We start from the raw sequence: 24,192 nt of genomic DNA on the forward strand, positions 1-24,192 counted from the left end.
AGAGGCAACGCCTTGGGGAAAAACATGGCTGATTGCAAAACAGGATGCGCAGGTGTTCATAGCGCATACCAAGGAAATTCAAGAATAAGATTGAAATAAAGAGATCCAGATCACCAACTCCATCTGCCTTGTAAAATCAGTGGCCTCCAGCGGCCACCGATGAAACTTGCATCGCTCTGGAATTGCAGGGAATCCGGAAGAGAGAATGCCAAATTCATAAAAACGATGCTAAGAAAACATGATCATCACTTCATCAGAGGCGTCGTGGTGGTCAGACGTTCTTGAAATGCTCTTTGGCATACTGTTCGCAGGCCTGTCGGAAAATATCGAGATTAGATGGGATGTACAATGACATGCAGGAAATTCCGATACTCACTTTGGCAGGCTTTCCCACTTTCTGACCGATCACCTTCCACTTGTTCGCCTCGTACTCCTTGATCGCCTCACGAAGTTTCACAGACTGTGCGACGTTAGGGACGGATGCGACAACGGACATTAAAAAAAAAGAAAATCGGGATCATACCTCATCTTCGGCAAATTCCGCGTAGTGCATGTCCTGCGTGAGGTGTTAGTGAGACGAGATGTGGTATTACCAAATTCGCTTGATATTGCGTACCTTATACCAATGCTTCTTGACACTGCCTTCGGTTCGGGTCGGGAAAGTCTGCGACAGGTAAAAAAAAAGCCCAGGTCAGCAACCCATAGTTTCAGCCTATAAAAAGCCGCGCGCGCGCACCTTGGCAATTTCACTCCAACTGCGCCCAGCATCGCGCATTGTCTTAAGCCTTTGCTCCTCCTCTGCGGTCCATGGGGTATTTGTACGTCCTTTTTTCTTGGGCGTAGACTCGACCGTAGGAATGGCACCGGGGTCGTCAATCACACCACCTGCAGGATTCCCTGAGGCTGCCATCATGGCTGACGATCCCGTAGGAGAAGGAGGACGTTTGCGCGAAGCGCCGGGGTTTTGTTGAGGTATAGGAGCAGTCGGAATCGGGATGCCTTCAAAGGTTGGGACGCGGTGAAATGGATGGATCTGTTGTTGAGAAAGCATATGCGGGGGAGCGCTGGTAGTTGCCGACGTCTTGAGGCGTTTAGATGTCGGGGGGGGAACTAATCGGGTAAAGAGTCAGAGAATAGAAGACGCATAAGATGAGATGAGGCAATGTAATAAGAACGCGACCAAGTGCACTTGAATTCCAACCCAGTCTCCCTCCCACAGCTGGAGGCCGGACGGAGATCACAGACGAAGGGACTTACGACATGGTGAAAGACACACGCGGTTTTCAATCACACTGTGCCGATTCATCTGTACATACAAAAAGGCCGCGTAGGGGGGTTAGCTGGATCTGGTACTGGCGCGCCTTGGTCAACTCTCGGGAAGCGTTACACTAAAGACGATGACACAGGCGCATCCCAGGCAGAACCAGATTGACAAAGGTAACAGGGACAATAGGAATAAGTCGCGACACAGAGAAGTCCAAACTCCGACCGGAGTGTTTTAACTCCTATGTGGGTGGGTTGGAAGTCAAAGGGAAGGCTCACAGGTCAAAATCGCATGGTCGAAGCGTCGATTCGGGGACCTCGAATTCTTCCGAATACGGGGAGAACATGAGGCTGGGTGATGGTTTTTGACTTGGAAGGGAAGGCAAGGTTGAGGAGAGGAACCCCCAAGAAAGAAAAAAAGTAGAGACTTTAAAAAAACACAGATAAGGGAGAAAGAGAGAGGGAGTAAGAGAGAGAGAGACAAGGTTACAGAGAAGGGAAAGGAGGAGAGGGAAGTTGTGAGGGAAGGCAGAGAGCGGGGATGGAGTCACCTCATATCACAACAACCAAAGTAATAATAGCACTTGAATTAGAATCTGTTTTTATATGATTTATATTGATTTATATGATTTATATAGTTAACAATAGTTAACATAGGTTCATGTTTATAGTGTTTAAAATGCTTTTGAATGTTTTGATTTGGATCATTCTTCTAATCTCCCCCAAGTGTCAATTTCCCCTACTTGTAACCCCTCTATTACCTCTCTCTATATCTCTGTCACTCTTAAATTCTCCCCTTTATGTTCACTTTTTACTCCTTATATCAAATGTAGACTATTCATGCAATCAAATTAAAATTCAGTGTCGATTCAAATGCGCCTCCAACCACTTCCCCCCTCCGGTGCATTCCACAACCCGTTCTTCCCTGGCCTAGGAACCGATGCCCGGACAGGGGCCCTGTCACAATTTATGACTCGTCCTGTGATCCAATTCGACCGACATCAAGATGCAGAAGCAAAGATAACCACGTCCGGCAGCCTCCATAAGACATTTGGGCCGAAGAGACCCGCGAGTGGCCTGTTCCAGAATCCGGTGACCCGGCGAGATCTCACAACACCGTGCGAGGATGACAGAACACGCCCAATGCGAGTCAACGACACGCCCGAGGGCCTAATTATTACAAAGGCATCCAGTGGCCCGGGGAACTCATCCCGCAATCACCATCATTCAATTGACAGAAGTAGAAGTCTCCGTCCAACCCGAGACTTGGCGGGCTAGATCAGCCACAAGACGGTTTCGTGTGAAGCCACCGGGGTACCATTCCCCTCTCTGCCCCCATGCAGGTCTTTGTTGAGAGCATGCACGGTATGGGGTAGAAGGTCTGGAGGACCCTATGAGCATTTATTTTTTGTCTTAATACCGCGCGGGGTTCATCTAGGGCCTGTATATATTCAAGAAGCCCCAGCCTCTCAGAATCCTGCCGGCATTTTCTTTGTCACACACAGTCCATTCCCCCTGTCAATCTCCAATTGGTAACAATTGACAAAATTGCTGTTGCCCAAAAGCGACCAGGACTACTTAATTTCCTGACATTGTCAGTTGCAATTGACTAGGAGATATCAAGTGGTAATGATCAAGTATCTCTGGGTAGGTTTGAGGATGATGCATGCAAAGGATCAGGTGTGCTTAATGTCTCCTGGTGCGGCATATTCATCAATGCAAAAAGATACTGCCAAGAATCGCTGTTGGTAAATATGACTTGCATCACCCTGTTTTAATAAATAGAAAAGGTCTCTCTGTCAAATCTAGGAATATCAAGTTCCTTGATCAACAAAGCCGAAAAAGATGTGTTTCAACAGGTGGCTCCAATATTCTTGAATTTCTTGAATCTACTCGGCTAAAACAACAAAAGGACTTCTTGAATATGACCAATTCCTTGCTGATTTTACTCGATCAACTGTTTCAATCATTCTACAATGAATTAGGGTGCTTCCTACCAGGCCAAACCTCATTCAAGGTTCTTACTAAATCATTAATCATTACTCCTGGGAACATTAATGGGGCTAATTATGAATATTGGGTACTTCTCACCTGGGTACGTTACAGCGATTACATCTGCTTTGGGAATCTTACCGCATCGCCTGCATTACCTGGAGGATCTAGGCCTTCTCGAATCCACCACGGTCTCAAGCACAAATAAACAGATCTTGGTTTTAACTAGAATTCCAGATCATCGGTATCACTCCAGAAGCTTAAGAAGAGCCTCGAATCAACTTTCGATAACTGAAATATCTATCGAGCAAGTTGTACGTCCTCATAGTATTTGCTCCTAGACATCCCCGCATCTTTCGTTGCTTTAGTTCATCTCCTCCAAGAGTGTTTGGTAAGCCTTGGACTATATGATTTGCTAAGAGCAACATTCACCACAGTATGTTTGGTCCTTCGAAGACCGATTGTCGAATTATATATATTTTGTATACTTATTTCACATGTTGTCACTACCCCCGAATATATACATTGAGACCGCAATGTTGAACAGCACATGTCAACTATAACCAGGCACTAGGCAACGAGATAAAACCCCGAGAATGTCAACTCTTTCTTTTGTCATTGTCTAATAAAATCAATTCACCATATTTCTCGCCATCACAACTACTCCAGAGCTTCGAGTTACGCGCTGACGTCAACCTCACGTGAGAGGAGCTCGGGACACGCGGCCCGAGCTCATGTGGATCGCCGCGAACGGACTCCCCCAGTCACTCCAACAGCGCCAATATACCTTCACTCTTGCATCTCCCTACACGTTAATATCATTGGAGGGAACGTACACACAAAGAAAACAAGTCCTTCCTCTTCCAATCTACTCGACGATCCTTGATTCTCCCATTCCGCCAGATAATTGGCGTCGACCTTAATGGTGATAGCTTGACAAGTGTCCACACCCACCCCGCGTCCAACACATTGGTTGATTGTCCGATCACACCCCTTCAGTCATGGTGGCCTGGAATATCTTTCGTATAATTGGAGATTTGTCCCATGCAGGCTCAATATGTGTCCTGCTCTGGGCTATCCACAAGAATAAGAGCGCCGAGGGTTCGTACACCCTTATATCAATCCGATTACCTAGGTACCTTGTCGAGCTTACTGACACAGATGTTTCATTTAGGCGTCTCACTCCTCACGCAGCTGCTTTACGGCGCCGTCTTCATATTTCGCTATCTTGATCTATTTGATCCCCACACGTACAAGAGTGGCACGTGGCACAGCATTTGGAATGTCTCCTTCAAGCTCTTCTACCTCATCTCGTCCTCATACCTGATCTTCCTGATGATGAAAGTGTACCCGCGGACGAGAGAGAGGGAGCGAGCTTGGAAGCTTGGTTTGTGGTCTGTGGCTGGGTCCGTCGTTTTGGCCCCTATCTCAGTCTGGCTTCTCGAGAGCGAGCTTTATAATTTATGGTTCCTTGAGGTAAGTTGGACAAGCCCAAAGTATTCATATTTTGCAGCTTAACTGATCCAATCACTTAGTTTTGCTGGGCTTTCTCCATCATTCTCGAGTCTGTGTGTGTTTTGCCGCAGCTCCTTCTCCTTCGCCAGACCACTGTCCCGACGGTGATCGACTCATATTACCTGCTTGCTCTGGGCTCCTACAGAGCATTCTACATCCTCAATTGGATAGTCCGTCTCTTCAACAAGGAGCCCTTCAATGATTGGATCGCAGTCGTGTTTGGCATTGTACAGACTGCCTTTTATGTCGACTTTGCGTGGGTATATTATTCGCGCCAGCGAGTCAAGCTTCGCAATGGTGGTGTCGTTGACTCCGAGGACTATGGGAACAGTTGGCTGGTGAATCGTGTGGTGAATTTCCGGGCATCGCGAGGCTCTACAGACGAAGAACAGCACCTTCAAGACGAGGAGGAAGGGGTGAATGGTCAATCAAACCACAACCGGTGGGGCGTTCGTGGTATCTCCATCGCAGCCGATGATACCCTGGAAAGCAATGGTCAGAATAAGGGACCTCATCGTGATGATAGTTTAGATGGATTTTCGGGGGACGATGACGAAACGGATGATCACCGGGTGAACAATTCTCGTTAAGTGATAATTTGCTATGAGCAAATTCGGTCACCGCATGGCATATCTATATGTCAGTTTGGTTGGTTGTTGGATGTTGCACAGAGTCTTCATGGGCTCTAAATGGGCTGACTGTACGGGAAGACCCGCTACTGCGGTTCTAGTCTGGTTATCTCCCGTGATTTGATCCCCACCTTTGATTCTCGGGGATTTTCTATGATAGAATTAGGAAATGAGAACATGTACGGAGCATTCCGTACTCTGGCCCCAAGTTTATGGGGGCCATTTTTGCTCAGGCCACACCGTTTCACGACGCTACCCGGGGGTCATTTGATGTCATTTGATGTTACTAGTAGCCCGCTATGGATCCTGATTCTCATTTAGTCTCTAACTAATCCGTAGTCAGTAGTAAATTACTGCCTTGATTCGCTCCGTATGCATGGAAACCAGCCGGTACATCGGTAGTTCTACGGACCAGATCCTCTTCGCTTTTCTTTTTAGCTGCCGGTTTTATGGGGGCGCTCCCCTTGGGGTTAGGCCTGAGAATATTACATTACTGGGGTATCTATTGACCTCGGAGCACTCCGCATTCAGACACCTGAAGGAGCATTCGGCCCCCACAAAATTATGTAGATAATCATCACATAAGTTAACATTGTCAGAAACAACAAACGTCTCCATACAAGGGCGAAAGTGAGACATAGTCAATATGGGTAGTCTATGTAGGAAATCTAAGCGTTAGGATGGTCCACCCGGCAAAGAACGCTGATCTTCAAAGCCTCCCGAGTTTCTTTCGATTGATATCTGGAGATCCTAACCAGACAGTAGGGTTGAAGTGGACACCGTGTTAAAGTCCAATGTTTCAATGAATTCTTAATGTAAACCTAATAATCAACGGTATCTAACCCCAGAGCTGAGTTGGGGGCCAAATGCACCTTGCAAACAGAAGAAATATCCTTCTCCAGGGTTGGTTTAACACTATCTAAGATTGGTGAGAGCTATCAACTCCTAGCATGCAATGTTCTTTCCAAAAATGTGATGTGCAGATAGATCAAAAAGAAGTGAGCGTATTATTCCAGCTCCAGACACGCCTGGCTTTTTCTCGGGCGCTTAGAAGCAGGACGTGGCTCGGAGAGCTGACCCCAGAAGCAAACGATCACCAGAGATGTGGGGATTTTTGAGATTGAAAGAGAAATAGAAAGAAGAAAAAAAAACATTAGTTTTGCTCGTGGATCCATACAGAAGTCAGAGAAAGGAAACAAAAAAATTAATAGCACAAAGAAAGTTCCAAGGTTGTTCTGCACCCTTCGAGATGACCGGGGTTTACCGGGTGTCTGCATCAGCGCTTAACCAGCGGTCATGAATTCTCCGTGGACAAAGCCACCAAGCGGTTCGTGGGGTCTTCTCAGCCTCAAAAGAATTTTGGATCATCTATGGCCAGTCGAGAGCCGCCCGTCTTGAACAACGCCTCTGCATGGGGAATGCATGGAGAATGCAGAAGGATCGTGATCCCTCCATCTTTCTATCCCACAACCGATGTGTTGGAATCTAGCGTCAAGTTGAGGGGTTTTTTTCTCTTTTTCTTTTCTTCTCGTGGGGGCTGCCAAAATGAAACAGCATTAGTGTAGATAGGCTGTCAACAAGGCTGACTTGTACAGAAAATCTTCATGAAGAGGAGGGGGCCATATTATAGGCATTTGGGGGTTGAACGTTTATGTCTAACTAAAACTAAATTGAAAGAACCCGCTACCTAGGTAAGTTATAATTGATGGGCTTAGTATGGATATTATGGGTTTTAATGGGGCCCTCCATAATCCACTGGACCTCTCTAGAACTCTAAGCGCTACGCTTTGTCTCCCTTGTGGAGGATCATCCACAACCCTAAGCAGCACACGTTTTTCTTGTTTTTTTTTTTTAATTTACTTTTATTTTATTTTTTTGGCCCGCCGCAGTGGGTCTGAAGTCATAGAATCACTTTAATTCCTATTCACAATGCAGAGTCTGAGCCCCCGGTCAGGGATGGGGGCGGAATATGGATATCAACATTGGACTATTGAGTCCGCAGCGCTTAAATATAGGCTCTCATCGAGTCTTCATGGGTTTCCCTACGTTCTAATGCGGCACAGCGCTCGTCGGCGGTACTGACGTCTGTTTTGGTGCCCTCTGAGCCTATGGTTAATACTTCGACTGATTGTTCACATCTAGCCTCACGAGGCATCCCGGTGCTGGCTGTGATATCTCTCAGAGTGGAGGACAGGCGGACTTGTGCATCTTTCTTGCTTTTAAATCTTCCCCTCTTTTCTTGCTCGCATGAATCTTATAAGATCGACTACCGTCGATAGCTGGGAAGGTGAATCTTCTCTTCAACATTTGGAGCGAAAGACCTTGTTGATATACACATACAACCCTAACGCCTCAGCAAACCATTATAGTCTACCAGGCGCCTGCAGTCCCACATCTCGCCTTACCTCAAGTTTCATATCTCGTTTCACATTCTGCTGCTTCGGCGTTTATTCTCCCCACTCAGACAACGCAGTGGACTGTGAATTTGCCCCCCGTGTTTTATGTTCCGCTTGAGTGCAACCAGTCAACATCATGTCTAATCGCTCGGATGTCCCCTGCTCCGAGGAAATGCTAGAGTACTATGAAGGCATCCCAGCCCATTGGCCCGTAATTCCACCGGTATGTACCGATTCACCTCTGAGATCGGACATTGTATGCTCCCGCAACATGAGCTGACCCCGTATACGATCTAGACCCCGTTCGTGGGAGTCCACAGCCCTTACTGCACAGAGCCTCTAGCTCCAGCCAACATCCTGACACCAATCAGTCTTCCGGACAGCTCGTTTCATCCCAGCCCAGCAATCAGTCACCACTCACAGGGCTACCACACACAAGACTACCAATACAGCATCAATGACCCCCTCTCAGCCCCACTAGGTCTCGGTATCTCTGCGCCCTTCCCGAGTGATTTCCCCAGGTCTTCAGCTCCCGATCCCGCTTACCTGTATGCTCCGGACCCAAGTGGCATCCGACATGGCGTGGCACAAACGCCTAGCCAGTCGCCACAGGGCCCACCACCAGCCAAGCGCGCCAGACATCCATCCTCGGACACGCCCTCGCGCGAGCAGCTAAGCAACACACCAATCAACATTGCTCCCAACCCAGAAGGCGTCCTCCGAATGGAGCAGGATCGCCAGCACACCCAGCCAACTTCACACATACTCCCAAAGATCCGGGCTCCAGGCCGCGGCCGGCGCGACCCCCAAGCAGAAGACGAAGACGCATTTGTAGAAGAGCTGCGTGATAGACAAACGGCCTGGAAGGTCGTGCGGCAGGAATTCCGGGAGAAATTTAATAAAGATGCCTCCGAGGCGCGCCTGCAGATGCGTCTTCATCGCCGGCTCCGAGAGCGAATGGTGCGCTGGGAAGAATCAGATGTGAGTATGTACCCCCCGCAACACATGGTATAAAGAAGCTGTGTGAGCTGGAGTATACATATGTTGAACAGTCCGTGTTGATACGCAAGTCTGCTAGATCAAACTCCTGATCCACGCCCATGGGATCTGGGCAAGAGATAAATTCCATTTCCTTTCAGACAAGGTGAGATTTCCTATGCTCATATGATATAGGAAAAGTTCTAATGTGTCTTTTGATCTTATTTTTTAGATGAAAGAACTTGGCGGTACTAGGCTGTACTCGCCTGATCAGTGCAGAACTCAACTTCGACTCCTAGACGCGAAAAAACAGCATCGTGACCGCACAAGTCAATCCCCATCTGCTATGTCTGACCCTGCTCCTATGACACCTACTATGTCTCGAAAACGACCTCGAGCTCAGTCCTTAGAGTTGGAGGTTGATGACGAGGAAGCGACCTTTTAGATTCATTTTTTTCCCTTTTTTTCCCCTTCTTTTTTTTCTTCTTCTCTTCCTCTCATTTCTCATTGCTCATTCATTTTCAGCTTGACTTTGTTATTTTCTTTTTCAATGGTTTCTTTTTTTCTTCTTTTCTTCCCATTCTTCACCCCGACTGTTGCCCCCACGATTGTCATGATCAATTACCCTTGGATTTGATAGGACTATGTTAGCAGAGCTGGGAGACATCGCCTGCTATTACACCATTCTCTATATATTTTATTCTTATTTTTCATCCTGAATTTCATTTCCATCGCTCTCATATTATTAAAATTTCTGTAATCGTGTTCTGCTGAACTTTTGCTTTCAAGTTTAATGCAGTAGTAGTGGCTCCGGTCCGGGGCTGTGAAGAGCTAAAATTTAATTTATTTATGAGTAGCTATTCTTGGATATCAAGTTAACCTATTGGTCATTTTCATAAAAAGAAGTAGTACTGGTAACAATGGAGGGCCAATTTCCCACCCCGCTAGGATTTATTATGCCGTGAATGCGGATGATACTCCTAGTCATGCAATTAGCCATCGAATTTCTAGAGCTCTCATTCGTGAAGGGTGGTATACCATGAATAAATAATGCATCCGAGGACGATCTTGAAGAACTATGTGTGGAGCTGATGAGGTTAGCCTGATAAAGGGTTGGTGAGTAGGCGCAGCAACGTATCAAAATTATATTGCACTGACAAGTACCTAACCATTATTTTTGGGCCATATAAAGATATGTCTAAGAGAGAGATAAGTTCCAGTTCCTCTCAGACAAGGTGTATAGCCATCGAAAAGAATAACAAAGATATCAACAATACTTATTGGAAGAAGGCATAGAAAAAAAAAAGGTCGGAAGTCTAAGACAATTTCTAGGGCAATGAGGAGGTATACCACGTGAAAAATAGCCAGGAGTATACAACAATGGCTCTGTCCTTGACGCAGAGACTCTGAGTGAGGATCTCTAGGTCTAATAAAGCAAGCAGGGTGAAACAGTCCACTCGTTTGTTATACGCTCCGTTGAGACAGCGAAGCCGTCCAAACAAAGGGATTTTACAAAAGACAAAGGCTTTGTGTTCAGAATGAGATCTGAATCGGACCTTTTCTCTGGATAGATAAAAAGAAAAAGACAGGAAAAGTGGTTCCTACCTGGAACTAGCCTAGAAAATGAAAGGCAAGTACTCCGCGATCCCAAACACAGACTCAATTTGTTTCTTCGGTGCTTTGCATAAGAAGACGAGATGGTAACCCATTTAACCATCATTTCCAGGAACACGACCATCCAATCTCATCATGGATACTCCCGACTTTACAATGCCCGACGACGAGCCCGTGAATGACGCTCCTAGCGAGAAGGTCCCGAAGCCCAAGAAGACTCGCCGCAGCCGCTACGACCCAGAGCCCGACTGGTCGGCCATGGTGCGTGCCAAGGTCACGAAGTCCCAGCATCGTGTCGGCCAGGCCTGTGATCGTTGCAAGGTATGCCTATCATATTCTCATATTCCGATATCGCGTTGGCTTTGACTCAGAACACCACACTGACGCATTTGAATTGATATCTAGCTCAAGAAGATGAAGTGCACGCCCGATCCTGGAGGCTGCGCTTGTTGCCTTATCCTCAACATCCCATGCAAAGTCACTGACCGTGTCACCGGTGAGACATGGGTGCGTGGTGAGGCTGGACGAATGCGGGCTCTTATCGAGAACCTCGAGAAGCAGACCAAGGACCTGAAGGAGCAGATCACACAGCTTCAGCAGAAGAACGCACAGCTACAGGACTGTCTGGACGGTTCATACAGAGCCAATCACATGGATCACTACGAGGTATGTTCTTCTTCTCGTCTTCTCTATAATCTTAGTGTTAACTCCATTACTAGCCGGACCTTGACCCCAGACATCATCACCATAGTCTACTGTGATTGTGATGCCTTTCTTGTCTATGCTATTTTCTAGACAATTTATCATGCCTCGTGGGCTTGGTTTCCTGTTTGTATCCGTCCTGTTCTATCCGAGATGAAGTGTATGATCAAGAAAAGCAATGGCACACGGTGACGAGAGTTGTTGTTTGAGTACAAATAAATGCTTGTATTTGAATATTGTGGACTTTTCGTCTTTTAGTTAAGTAAAGGGTGAGAGGTTTCTTACAGTAGACGGAGAAAAGCAAGTCTGTTTGTCTTGGTTCCAAAAGGACATGTCAATAGGTATATGTACTAGTAGGGTGACCATGTAATCCCAATTCGTGCACCGGGTATCAAAAATAGAAATGCAATGCAAATAACCATCGGTCTTTTACCAACTAGCATTCTTTTTCCAGCAACAACAGATTCCTTTGCTTTCGCACCATTCCCTGACAGCCGCAGTGCCAACCTCGCGATCCTCACCCACAAGTCCAAGCCCCTCGATATTGAGCCATGCTGTGAAATCTTCCAGAACGATAGGGTCGTACATGAGGATCTTTTCATGCCATGTCGGTCGATTACGGCTACCACGAGATGATGACAGTGGCGAGAGCCGAGGCTGGACGCGAACAGCTTGGGTTATCTGTGCAGATATTTCTGCCAGACTGATTTCTTTAGAGGATTCTGCTGTGTACGTGGTTGGGATGGATGCAGAGGATGGTGGTCTTTTGACTGAAACCTTAGAGGAAACCACCTTGCGCTTGGTCGGGCTCGGTGATGGTGTTTTTGTGAGGATATCCAAGGAGTGGTGTTGCACCCGGCTACCAATCTTGGATTTTGAATAGATGTCGGTATAGTGCTTCTGCACTTGACTCGGAGAGGGAATGATTTCTTCTTCTGAGTCTTGGATCTCTTCTACATCAATGAATGATGTAGAGGTCCCAGTGACAGGCTTTCCTCTTGAGTTTTTCTTTGGGCTTGTCTGGAGATTGCTTTGGGAGGCAGAAGTTGATTTTGTCGCGTCAAGTGATTTTCGGTTCTTTATAGATGTTCCAGACTTAGGCTTCACCGTCGCCTTCGTCTTCGCAGCCGAGGTGGATTTTGAAACATTGTCCATTTTAGAGACAGGTTGTTTCTGTTGGTCGGGTTGGTATATAGGCTGGCTGTCAGATTTTGGATTGCTACCGTGTTTCGATTCCCAACATTGTTGAAGGAGATCGATCATCTTCTTGCGGCCCCTGACTGCCTTGAAGCCATAAGTGGAGACCTGTTTAGACAACTCTGCATCCGTAAACCCGGTATACTGTGGCATTGAATGCGCCTGCGATGTAGTTGGCTGGGAATCAACCGCTTCAGTCGGGGTATCATTGGCTTCCTTTGCAGGCTTTGCAGGCTTTGCAGGCTTTGCAGCTTTCGCTTTGGCCATGGCCGTAGATATAGCTGCCGGGATTGGAGCCGGAGCTTGGACCTGCGTGTCTGAATCCAAGCCCCTTTCGGTTAATGGTAGTGATGATGGTCTCTTTTCTAGGGGTGAATCTATGTCTGCGAATTCAAGCTCAAACCAGTCCCTCTGAAGAGGTTTGTGGCTTGCTTGTTCCATACTCTCCTTTGTGGGAGTTTCTCCCCCATCCGTCAAGTCAACCACGTTAAGTGCTTCTGGTTGAATCAAAGATCCTTCGGTGTCTCTGGCGCCAACACACCACATATTCCTGGTGCCTGCCAGCCGTGATACAAAACGAGTAGATGATTCTGGGATCGCGCTGGGGTCCTTATTGCGCGTCCCCTGCGGATATGAAAGACCCTCGGAGGCACGGATGGCTTGCTGAGTTTCTCGCAGAGTCTGCGGCGAATCATCTCTTTCCAGTTGACTGCAGGTGCCGAATACAAGATCTTGATCATTCAAAAATTCGACAGCCGCTTCCGGGGAAAGTACAGTGAACGAAGACTGTTTCTTTGTCTCTTTGGCCGTTTTTCGTCTTCCGTTTGTCGTTCTGATGTCCGGAAGGCAATCAATCACTGACTCATCCTCTTCTGCATCATGTGTTGAATATTGCGCAGTCATGCGCGCCGTCAACGTGGTAAACTTCTTAGGTTTGCCCTTGGTTGTCTTTTTAGGCTTTCCCGAGTTCTCTCCTTGAGCAGATGTCTGATCACTTGAATCAGAGTACCTTCCATTGAGCAATGCTTGGATTTCAGGATTGACCAGCTCTATCCGCCGACGCTTTGTTGGTCCTCCGCCATTTGTATTCTGCACGAGGTCGCGGGGATTCAAAGCTGACCCAGAGTAATTATAATCGGATAGCAGCTTGCCAAACCCACCGGTAAGGCTCGGATCACGGTCCTTATCCTGGCTGCCACCATCGTTCACGGTAGCGATTTCATCGTAAGCGGTCTCCCTTGGTGGTGTCCAATCCATCCTTCTTCTCATTGCCTCGTCCAGATGCAACACCTCATCATTTCCCAAAGCATTTGATTCCTTGGGAGTAGATTTCTCGAGCGCATCCTCCGAAAGGGATAATTTTGTGGCAACCGTCTTCTCCCCACCTTTGCTGGACTTCTTTGCTGGTGGGTCGCCGCTTGTCTTCGTAACTTTCCCAGCTAGAGTCATGTTTCCTGTATCTTTACTCTTGGCATTCTTTCGAGGACGACCTTTGCCCAGTTTCACTGCGTCATCTTTTGTGCCAACAGTCTCTGGCTCGGGGTCTCCAGGCACATCCGCGGCTTTCTTCGCCTTCCGCCGCGGTTTGCTCGGTACAGTTTGGTTGGTGGTGTCTGAAGTAGGGTCCTTCTTTTTCGATCGCTTTTTCGGCTTCGTCACGTCCTCAGGACACTTGGTGCTCGCGATTGGAGTGGGAAAAAACCGGGAACGCGTACGAGGTTTGGACAAATCGGATGTCGGGCGTATTGGCGGTGGCGTTGCGCCTCGTGGCAAGACGTAAGAGACCAGCTTTGCATCATGCCTACTTGGCCCTGGCGACCGCGGTGGATTTGGAGAGGACGACAGAATGATCACGTCTGCAATGCTGGCCATAGTGTCGAGTCGCGTCTCTGGGTGTTTGCTCTATTGATCAGGGCGAGTCGCGTGTACTGCTTGAGTTTGCTATATCAGACATCTCCTTGGCAACGTTTGTACCCAAGGCAAAAACAGTATAAATTGTGTGCGAGTTGAATATGCTGGAGAAGTAGCGTTTGGTGATCCAAGTTCAATGTTTCGATGTTAAAGGTCGATCGCCCGCGGTCTTGGCAAAGTTTTGAGTTGACTATATAGTTCGGCCGGGCAACCAACTGCATTTACCCCCAATAGAGTGGATTCATATTAACTACATTTATGCTGAATGCTTGATGGGATCAATTAATTCTCAATCTGAACAAATGTGTTTTTACTGTCCAGTATCACATTAAACAAACGGCCAGGATTAGGCGCGTCCGTCGAACTAAAAAAACATGCCTTGCACATTTGGAATATTTCATTCAATTATTCATTATCTTGACTTCGTGCACTGTCTCAGAAGAGAGACCTAGGGTGTTCTCTGCTCAATCTTGGGGCTGAGGAATAGTCGACCTCAGAAAAACCATGGTCTGCTTGTTCTTGATGATGGGCATATTTTCAAGTCAAGCCAATTTGTTGCTCATGATATCCCACACTAGAGAACAACAGCACAGCTTGGAAAATGAATGCATTTCCCACTCGTCCAATGGCAATCTTTAGGAATTTGGGGCACAGTGGATTTGGTTGCTTGATATAGGCAATTGCTCATGATCCCCTCAAGGCGATTGCACTCAACAAGGAATTTTCCAGTCGTTGCTTAGCCTCATCATTCTCCTTGGCCGTTGGCGAAGGCAGAGCCCCTAGCTTGTACGCTTTCTTGATCTTGTTGATATCAGAGATTTCGGAGAGTGTCTGGTTATCGAAAGGCACAGGTGTTCCTTGAACCGAGCTGTCCAAGTGCGCCGCAACGGATTCATGTGTTATCTCCGGAGAGACAGAGACTTTGATCACCAACAGGTCTTTGGTTGAATCGGTAATACCGAATCTACGGAATGATTCGGTGATCTAAGTCCGTGTTAGCCCCGGCTTTAGTGGCAAAATCGCAACTAATTCCTAGAATTGGCAACCCACATTATTCGTAGGGTTCAATGAGAACACGATCTCGGAATGCACATTATGAGACTTCAGTCGATTGTGCATGTAATCATTAACTGCTCTGAATACTGCAGCAGTGGCGTGAGCCCTTGATAGAACCTGTCGCTTGGTGTTAGTGAACTAGTTCATTTTCTTAGTTCTCGGAGACAACTTAACATACCATGCTTGCATCAATAAATGCATACTGGAATTCTATCTGACCGGCGAGAAGTTGACCTTTCAGAGAGGCGGCATTTTGAACATTGCGATATAGAGCAACATGCACGGGCATCAATGGTAAATGTGGCAGGCTGATCGTCTCTAGACTTGAGGCCATGATTGAGATCGAACTGAAACCGAAATCAAAAGAAGATGACGTATGTGTAATCAAGCTGATCTGATAAAAAAAAATTAAAGTGAGCCCTGGAGTTCACTATGACCACTTCTTGATCCACGTGACTAATTCTGGAATTTTCCGGACTTAAGCGGTCGCGGGCGGAACATGAGTAATCGCCTGCATATCACCCGTGGGCCCGACATTTAAACATCTCCTCATTCTTGACTCTCGACATCCCCCATCACAAACATGGCTTTCTTTCTACGGCGCCCGTTCGCTGTATCCTCGGCACTTCGCCAGGTCCCTAAGCTCACAAACACCGCCCGATTCATTCACAATTCTCCCATCAAGCCCACTCAGGCAACAAAGCCTCAGGGCGTTTCGTCCTCGATCTTCGCCAAGTCCCGACAGAACTTCCAAAATGCCTTCCGCCGTACATACATGCAGCAGAGCTTCAACCCTGCACAGGGTGGTAACATGACCCAGAAACTGGTGTATGGTGCTGCCATTATTGGTGGTACGGTTCTGGCAACCAACTTCATCTTCAACCGTGAAACGAGAGAGGACGGCGGTATGCCCGCTTACGAGCGGAGCTTCTTGAACGAAACTTTCATGCACACTGGTCTTGGTATTGGTATCATTGGTGTTGCTGCTCGCGCCCTCCACATGAGCGGCTGGTCTTATCGTCTCATGGCCATGAACCCGTGGCTCGTCATGGGTGTCGGTCTCGTTGGCAGCATCGGCTCCATGTACGGCACTTTCTACACTTCCCCGGATAAGTAAGTTTATTGCCTTCTCTTTTTTGTTTCCTATAAAAACAGAATGAGCTAACTTTTCAATTAGCTACGTCATGAAGTATGGCTGCTGGACTGTCTTCAACCTTACCCAGGCTGCTCTTCTCTCCCCCTTGATGTTCATGAATCCTGCCATTCTTGCTCGTGCTGGACTTTACACTGTCGGTATGATGGGCTCAATCGCTTTTGTCGGTGCCACTGCCAAGCAGGAGAAGTACCTATACCTGGGTGGTCCCCTTCTTGCCGGTGTGACCATCGTTGCTCTCTCTGGACTGGCCCCCATGGTCCTCCCTGCTACTGCCGTTCGCACTCTCATGTGGTCTGAGCGCCTCTGGCTGTATGGTGGTCTTGCTGTCTTTGGTGGTTTCACTCTTTACGACGTGCAGAAGATTCTGCACCATGCTCGTCTTGCCGAGCGCGGCTTGATCAAACGTGATGTGGTCAACGAGTGCGTCAGCCTCGAGTTGGATTTCATCAACATCTTTATCCGCATGGTCCAGATCCTCGGCATGGGCAACAACCGTCGTTAAGCTACTTGATATCCACTGTATTAAATGTGCAACCTGATCTCGGGTTTGTCTACCACTAGAATTTGTGTTTCGCTTTTTTTTCTCGGTCATTTGACAGCCCTGCATTTGAACCAACTGTTTATTTTTTTTATTTTTTTTGTTCTTTAACTTTGATGCTTCTTCAGATGGGCAAGCGCAGTTAATCACTGTTTGCTAAGAGACATAACAGACAGGGTAGCGAATACAATCTCCACTCCCTAGACATTTCTGTTGCATCCAGAAACATTGTTGACAATGCTTCGAGTCTCCAAATTCCGGCTTTGGAAGAGAAAGGAAGATGTTCCAAGCTGTCAAAACAAAGAAACATCATAGTAGTCATCTAATAGTCAACTATTTATGTAAATAGGTAGTGTTTAGTTCCAGGTGAATATGTGTGTCTAGCCATATCAGGTTTTTAGTAGAGATTTAATACCATAACTAGCTTTCTGCAACAAGTCTCTACTACCTAACATTTTGTCGCTTGGCTTAGGCTCAGAAACATCAGAAATATCATATAGATACATGTACATATGTATACAATGCAATGGGCTCGAACTTATCAGACACACCGAACTAGAAAGGGCAGTTGTGGTCATGTGATTGCAAGCTTCTCTTGACGGGGAGGGCTGCCCAAGACCGCCCTAGAGACCGCCCAATAATACCGCCCTCCGCCCTCTGCAGACTTCAGATCGCGATACAGACCCAGACTCATTGACCACTACAAACGTGCAGACTAAACCTCTCAACGTAACCAACGCAGTCGCACAAGTCTTCTTGCTCCCCTACCTTACAATATGTCGAACGAGATGGAAATTGACCCTCCTGTCGCACAAGACGACGCTCCCGAGCAGTCGGACCGCAGTTTTGAGCCACGCACCCAGGGGAACGCGGTCGCCGTGCGCAGTATCGAAGGATGGATTATCATCGTATCTAATATCCACGAGGAATCGTCCGAGGAAGATGTCACTGAACTCTTTGCGGAGTATGGTGAGATCAAAAACTTCAGCTTGAACCTTGATCGGCGAACGGGTTATGTCAAGGTGCGCATCCTCAAGTCTCACAACTATCTCTGAACCAACCCTCAACAAACGTCCCTTCTGAAATATGGGAACCTTTGTTGACTTACATCCAATGAAACGATTGCTAACACCACTATTCCGGTAGGGCTACGCATTGATCGAATACTCCACTCTCCCCGAAGCCAGTGAAGCTATCCAGAACCTTAACGGTTACAAGCTCCTCGACCAGACGCTTCATGTCGACTATGCTTTTGTCCGCCCGCCCCCATCAGGCAAGAACAAGAATGGAGGACCAAAGGGCCGGGCTACTCGGAATCGCAGCAGAAGCCCCAACCGGACTCGCAGCCCCGAAGCTGACGGCGACCGGGAATAAGCTTTCCTAATGGATGGGAACGATAAAATTTGACCAGCATACATTGCTTGTGTTCTTCCATTTGATACCTGGGCTTTGCTTTTTCTCGCATTTTTTTCAATACCTCGCGCTGTTTCGTTCGAACGTTTGCCCACCCTTCCTGTCAGAACTTGTCTACAAATGATGGACATATCATCTAGTATTCGCCGGCATGACCCCTCCTCAGTCGAACCTGTATGGGTCCACAGGCCGAGTGTGGGTGTGCATGGGACACATACACACGAGTGGTACATGCCGGCGCCACGATAGATTACCATAATGGTATGGAAATCCGTTCTTAACCTTTGATTACAATTATGCTGACTTCGACTCAGAAATGAAAGGCCGTTTGATGAAAATTGAAAATTGGTGTATGAGCATCTGGTCAACAAAGACAACCTTGGACCTCAAAACCCAGCCTCTGGGAGTAATGTACATTATGAAGAATAGGTTTTCTTAGTTATGAGCGACCTTTCACTACGTCCACTTGTCTTGTGACTCATTTCAAGACAAAATCAAAAATGGTACATTAGTACTCTGTAATATACGATGTGATATACCTATATAGGACCCCCTTAGTTAGAGGGTGGGATGCATGATTCGAAAGACATGTGGTTCCGGAGTAGAGTGGGTAAATTATTTTTGGACTCTAGAGTCAGTATCGTAGAATCAGAAGGCTTCAATGATATTACAGGGTGATAATAAGGCTTTAATGTCCCATACAATGGATGTCCACGTGTGGATGTCCTGACCACCTGCCCAAGTGGGCAGCGGGTCTGGTGACTAAGCTTAAGCCTCCATCCATGGCTCATCGTTTTCCCCGCATGGCGCATGAGGGTATCGCTGTTCCTCTTTTTTTAGTCGCTCTCATGCGCACACTCTACTCTCTATTCTTATAGACGGACTCCGGAATCCTGTGTCTGGGGATCTGATTCTGACAGGATATATTTCCTGAGGCAGAATGGCTCCCCAACACACATCTTTTACCCCCTTGGGGCTGTCACGATCTCTATACCGTATTCTTATGCTATGCTTCCTATCGTTCTCAGTTATGGCCAATGCGCTGGCGTATCCGTCTCAGGAAACTTTGGGAGTGCCTTCATTTTCCAGTTTGATTGATGGTCCCTCAAAGGAGACTGTCTTTGGGGGTACTGAATCAGCACGGGAAGGGTCGATTTACCACCCCATTCTGAATACCTTGCAGGATCTTATCGCCGCCCTGCAGGTGATGCAAGACAGGTACTTTATGCTGTGGCAAGGCATGTGGCCAACCAGCATCGATTGGACCGCGGCGGTGTTGGGCACACACGTTTCGGCAGCGCTCTCATCTCTAACCTCAGGCCCGCTTGATATCCCCGACACAGATGAATTGCAAGGATTATCTTTCTTCAGGCTTGAGAATACGGTCAATCGATTTTTCAGCCATACTTCCGCCTTCTACTTTGGCGAAAACTCGTTCAGTATTAGAAACCAGGCTTACGATGACATGCTATGGGTCGTGTTAGGGTGGTTGGAAAATATCAAGTTCCAAAATCTTCACTCAGACCTTCACTATGTCTCCTCAAACAACAGGTCTGGAGAGCTTTGGTACGGTACCCAGTTTCAGAACTCTGCTGCGCACAGAGCACGCATCTTTTACGAGCTCGCCTCCGCTGGTTGGGACAAGACCCTCTGCAAGGGCGGCATGATCTGGAGCCCGTATTTGATCCCGTACAAGAATGCGATTACGAATGAGCTCTATATATCCGCAAGCATCGAGATGTATTTGTACTTCCCCGGAGATTCAATTGAAGCCCCGTTCCTTGTCGACTCACAAGGCACACAGCCTGCACGGAAGAACCCACATGACCCTCTTCATCTGCAGGCTGCAATTGACGGGTATGAATGGCTCAAGAACTCAAATATGACTGGGATCGGCGGTCTCTATGCAGATGGTTTCCACATCAGTGGCTGGCAAAGCGCATCAAATCCCGGCTCGGGACAATGCGACGAGCTCAACCCTATGATCTACACCTACAATCAAGGAGTCGTTCTCAGCGGGCTGAGAGGACTCTGGCTAGCCACAAACTCACAAGTCTATCTGCGCGACGGTCACGAACTTGTTCGCGAAGTACTGCAGGCTACCGGGTGGCCACATACCTCCAGTCAGCAGTGGAAGGGACTTGGTCGCGGAGGTGTGCTCGAGGACGCATGTGATTCTCGCGGAGTCTGCTCCCAGGATGGACAGACCTTCAAAGGGATCTTTTTCCACCACCTTTCCGGATTCTGTCGACCTCTTCAGCCGCAAGAGAAGCAGTTCTTGGCGGACGCGATCCGCGGACATGCAGCAAATGACGACTGGGTCGAAGTCTATGAGCAACATATGAAGCAGTGCCGCACCTATGGTCCCTGGATTAAACACAATGCGCAAGCTGCTCTGATGACTCGTGACAGCGATGGCAAGTTTGGTAGCTGGTGGGGCCGCTCATATCATCAGCTGGATGCCAACGAGATCGTGGATAGCAGCACAATCCCGGATGGTGCTGTTGACTATCGCAATCCCGATTATGAACCCAAATCCTCGACTACAGGCTCCACCCCGAATGACTACAACGATCGTGGTCGAGGCCGCACGGTAGAAACACAGTCCGGCGGCATCGCTGTGTTGAGAGCCCTGTATCAATGGCAATCCTATGATGCCCTGTGAACAAAACAAAGGAAACGCTTGGAGGTTGGTGTTTTGTGGTATAGAGACACCATTCATTGCATCCAGGGCTTCTTTGAGGCTCTTTTGTACAACCTATACAGTTTACAATTACTGGGAATGAATCATTATCATCCTTCAGGTTCAACATTGGCTTCTCTCGAGCCTTAGACACATCTCAACGCCTGCCATTATCTAGGGCTGGAACTGCTTTCACATTTTGAAAACTTCCCCTGGCACTTGGAACTGCCGAACCAAACAGCATTACTTCGGCGCTTACCTTTTGATCCGATCCTCTATGGATCTCATATCCCTCACTCATCCAAATTCCAAATAGAATGATTGGCCGAAATGAATCCCCAGCTCCCACATTCCGCCGATAGATCCATCTCCGCAAAACACGGCACACAAAACAGGAATTCAAATCTGAAAACCGGATTACTTGATCGTCGGATCTGCAACAAGTGGACACTGGTAAGCGATTAGGAAGTGTTCTGTGTTATGTGTTACCTACATTGGGTTTGGCGGGAGATATAGGACATTTTGAGGCTGACTTACAATATAAGACATGTTTCTGGCGATAGATACACAACGTTGATGACTCTTGCCATTTTGGGTCTGTTTATGCAGTACCCGTTTTGCTGGAGTATATACTCCGTACACGAGAAGCTAACAATAATATCTCTGTGTTCCCGGAGTGAAACCTACGCAATGAATGAAAGATCTTTCATATTGTTTTTGCCACGGACATGCTGTTCGTTGTTTACTCTGGGAGACGGTGAGACACAGTTCTTCGGCACATTTCCTAGGTACATAAATTGATGTCCTCGGCTATAATATGGATATTAAACTCTATTGTACTACTAGGCGGGTAATTACTTCAGGGCCATTGGAGGGGTGTAGATGATATTCAATATTCAATGCATGGAATGATCGGAAGAAGCCTCTACACATACATAAGGTATATTCCTTCGGATCAATCCTACTATAAACGGAAGTATCGGAGCGACATACCTTGACACAGCACACTAAATCCCCCAAACCCTTGGAATTCTAGTCAAGATGATTGGACCTTAAATATCCAGCATCGAAGAAAGACGGGAAGGTGGCCACTTAGAACACGGAGAGGGGCAAAAAGAAGCAAAAGGAAGGGGAAAAACTCCACCTTAGCGTGCGACTAAACATCCTTGACGCCCCCTCCGTAATGGGGGACGAAAAACGCGTTCGTATGGGTGGGGGGCTCAGGGCTCCGTAGTGCACAAATCAACGAGACAAAACGCACTTGCAGATCGGCGGGTACTTGGGTTTTCGCCATCATTTGGAGTGGATTTCTTTGGAAAGCCAAAAAAAAAAAAGCAATCTCAAGGTTCGCGTGATGTTATGATGTCCGCGGATGTCTCATAAACAAAGTATGTAATACTAGTAGTGATATAAAAATCGTCTGATATTGATTTTGTCTCAGTTGCCCCGATGACAATGTTTTTTTTGTTTTTTATTTTGCTTAGCGGGAACTATAGTTGAACTAATATAAATGCGAACCAGTATAATAAGATATAACCTAAATACCTTATGTTGTAAATACACTAATACCAATCTTAAACACGGTTCTTATCGACTTTTTTTATTTTATAGATTACGACCCAAAGCATGTCACACGCACCCCCCACCTCATGGGCATTCGGTGAAGAGGGTGTACAAGTACGGAGTACACTCTTCGTAGTTACACTTGTGTTCATGAGAGATGTACTAGATACGGTATCAGGCCTGAGCGTAGAGCTGTTCGCCTAGGGGCTAAAAGTCATCTGACAACGGGATCTAGGAACGCATCTGGTTTGATAGAGGGGGTGAGTTGGCTGTCATCAACCGCATAAGCACCAAAGCCAAGCGGGGCAGGAAGAGATTATGTACGAAATACTCGAGTATTGATATCTTTCCCTTGAATTAATCATATTTTGTTGTTTTTCGTCTGATGGGTCTAACTCGGCAACAAACCGATGTCGTCGACAAGGGCGGAAGACTAGTACATATCCCCGGACCTTGAATGTGGCGTCGGCAATTTTGATGATTAGGGTGCCTACAAAGTATTGTAGGGACCGGAGAGCATAGAGAGTCACTGAAAACGATTTGCTGAGATCGGCGCCTATGATGGCACTCAGTTTCACCTCCTTTTCGGCTAACGATCCATCGAATAATAAGGAAGGAGTGTCAAAATCCACGATAATGAATGATCGTCTGAAGCCCAAGCGTTGGGCTCACATTGGTTGTGAGGGAGTGGGCTACGGACGGGAGATGGTGACTGGTCGCGGGATATTACGACAGGCCTTGGGTGCGGAGCAAGCAAATGCAGTTGTGCCACTGAACTTTCCGTTAGTTTTCCACCCATTATTCTTCAACTGTGAATCTATGTTTTTCTTTTTCTTTTTCGGTGGCGGTGGAGGCGGCTAACGAGGGGGCAAACGGGGATTTATTCTCGGATTGTTTTCCTGCCTTCCAATACGGCGTACATCTTATATTGGCAGATGGTCAATTTATGAGGACATCCTTGTTTGGGCCTTCAGGATCTGTACCGGGTATTGGTGCTCCTTTGTCCCTCGGTCGATCTTGCCCAAGGGCGGCTGTATCTACCCCCTTCGAATCCTCGCCACGGTACCGAGGAGATGTAGAAAATAGTTATCTCCGTACGTAGCAAAGAGTGCGCGTAGTACACGAAGTATTACCATACTATAATAGGTGTAATTTTTATTCACTATGTATATCGTGAGAAATACCGTTGTAGGGGCCAATGATATCCATGGCGTCATTTGACTCTGAGGCTCGATCGACATTGCATGCCCCCCTCCTCCCCTGAAGGACGGGGGTACGGCCACATGTGCAATATTGTATAATACATTATAAATAGTACTCTATAGTAACAATATAAGATCAGATTTGATTTTTTTTATCGATTATTCCCCAGGTTACCCGTGGACGGAATATCCGGGTGAAATATAATGCAGGAAGACCCAAGTTCCCGGAGCCAGGTGGCTTGGATATAAAATAAAATAAAGCTTCTGTACTCCATCTTTCCGTACATATGTACAATAATATCCAAGACAAGATACTCCGTAGACACTGTTTTATTTTCACAATACGTGTCAAATCAACACTAGCGGTGGAGCGGTAAAAAGGAA

General features: G+C 47.1%; 10 protein-coding genes across 10 annotated transcripts; 7 read left to right on the forward strand and 3 right to left on the reverse strand.

The window, feature by feature from the left end:
• Window positions 1–271: 271 nt before the first annotated feature.
• Window positions 272–1,051, reverse strand: N7471_004589 (SANT/Myb-like DNA-binding domain-containing protein; the record flags this gene model as incomplete). Its single annotated transcript, XM_057277308.1, has 5 exons — window positions 272–313; window positions 377–460; window positions 524–556; window positions 617–664; window positions 737–1,051. The coding sequence occupies 5 exons, from the start codon at window positions 1,049–1,051 to the stop codon at window positions 272–274; spliced, it is 522 nt and encodes a 173-aa protein (XP_057136918.1).
• A 1,085-nt stretch (window positions 1,052–2,136) lies between these two features.
• On the forward strand, window positions 2,137–2,541 carry N7471_004590 (uncharacterized protein; the record flags this gene model as incomplete). The annotated part of the gene is made up of 1 exon (XM_057277309.1): window positions 2,137–2,541. The coding sequence occupies one exon, from the start codon at window positions 2,137–2,139 to the stop codon at window positions 2,539–2,541; it is 405 nt and encodes a 134-aa protein (XP_057136919.1).
• Window positions 2,542–4,256: 1,715 nt separating this feature from the next.
• On the forward strand, window positions 4,257–5,360 carry N7471_004591 (ER lumen protein-retaining receptor; the record flags this gene model as incomplete). Its single annotated transcript, XM_057277310.1, has 3 exons — window positions 4,257–4,356; window positions 4,430–4,731; window positions 4,791–5,360. The coding sequence occupies 3 exons, from the start codon at window positions 4,257–4,259 to the stop codon at window positions 5,358–5,360; spliced, it is 972 nt and encodes a 323-aa protein (XP_057136920.1).
• A 2,571-nt stretch (window positions 5,361–7,931) lies between these two features.
• Window positions 7,932–9,218, forward strand: N7471_004592 (uncharacterized protein; the record flags this gene model as incomplete). The annotated part of the gene is made up of 4 exons (XM_057277311.1): window positions 7,932–8,018; window positions 8,093–8,776; window positions 8,874–8,939; window positions 9,006–9,218. 4 exons carry the CDS (start codon window positions 7,932–7,934, stop codon window positions 9,216–9,218), a joined length of 1,050 nt encoding a protein of 349 aa, XP_057136921.1.
• Window positions 9,219–10,522: 1,304 nt separating this feature from the next.
• On the forward strand, window positions 10,523–11,148 carry N7471_004593 (putative C6 finger domain protein; the record flags this gene model as incomplete). Its single annotated transcript, XM_057277312.1, has 3 exons — window positions 10,523–10,708; window positions 10,793–11,053; window positions 11,107–11,148. The coding sequence occupies 3 exons, from the start codon at window positions 10,523–10,525 to the stop codon at window positions 11,146–11,148; spliced, it is 489 nt and encodes a 162-aa protein (XP_057136922.1).
• A 370-nt stretch (window positions 11,149–11,518) lies between these two features.
• Window positions 11,519–14,158, reverse strand: slx4 (the record flags this gene model as incomplete). The annotated part of the gene is made up of 1 exon (XM_057277313.1): window positions 11,519–14,158. The coding sequence occupies one exon, from the start codon at window positions 14,156–14,158 to the stop codon at window positions 11,519–11,521; it is 2,640 nt and encodes an 879-aa protein (XP_057136923.1).
• A 349-nt stretch (window positions 14,159–14,507) lies between these two features.
• On the reverse strand, window positions 14,508–15,668 carry N7471_004595 (EKC/KEOPS complex subunit CGI121/TPRKB). Its single transcript, XM_057277314.1, has 3 exons — window positions 15,432–15,668; window positions 15,248–15,370; window positions 14,508–15,181 (listed from the first exon to the last, which is right to left on the reverse strand). The coding sequence occupies exons 1-3, from the start codon at window positions 15,585–15,587 to the stop codon at window positions 14,882–14,884; spliced, it is 579 nt and encodes a 192-aa protein (XP_057136924.1). The 5' UTR covers window positions 15,588–15,668; the 3' UTR covers window positions 14,508–14,881.
• A 24-nt stretch (window positions 15,669–15,692) lies between these two features.
• Window positions 15,693–17,326, forward strand: N7471_004596 (Bax Inhibitor family protein). The gene is made up of 2 exons (XM_057277315.1): window positions 15,693–16,366; window positions 16,431–17,326. Exons 1-2 carry the CDS (start codon window positions 15,837–15,839, stop codon window positions 16,909–16,911), a joined length of 1,011 nt encoding a protein of 336 aa, XP_057136925.1. The 5' UTR covers window positions 15,693–15,836; the 3' UTR covers window positions 16,912–17,326.
• Window positions 17,327–17,723: 397 nt separating this feature from the next.
• On the forward strand, window positions 17,724–18,321 carry N7471_004597 (RBM8 family RNA-binding protein; the record flags this gene model as incomplete). Its single annotated transcript, XM_057277316.1, has 2 exons — window positions 17,724–17,969; window positions 18,094–18,321. The coding sequence occupies 2 exons, from the start codon at window positions 17,724–17,726 to the stop codon at window positions 18,319–18,321; spliced, it is 474 nt and encodes a 157-aa protein (XP_057136926.1).
• Window positions 18,322–19,390: 1,069 nt separating this feature from the next.
• On the forward strand, window positions 19,391–21,025 carry N7471_004598 (putative glycosyl hydrolase; the record flags this gene model as incomplete). The annotated part of the gene is made up of 1 exon (XM_057277317.1): window positions 19,391–21,025. The coding sequence occupies one exon, from the start codon at window positions 19,391–19,393 to the stop codon at window positions 21,023–21,025; it is 1,635 nt and encodes a 544-aa protein (XP_057136927.1).
• Window positions 21,026–24,192: the final 3,167 nt, after the last annotated feature.

Source organism: Penicillium samsonianum (genome assembly GCF_028829775.1).
Source record: "Penicillium samsonianum strain IBT 33392 chromosome Unknown utg000003l_segment0_segment0, whole genome shotgun sequence".
Lineage (NCBI taxonomy): Eukaryota > Fungi > Ascomycota > Eurotiomycetes > Eurotiales > Aspergillaceae > Penicillium > Penicillium samsonianum.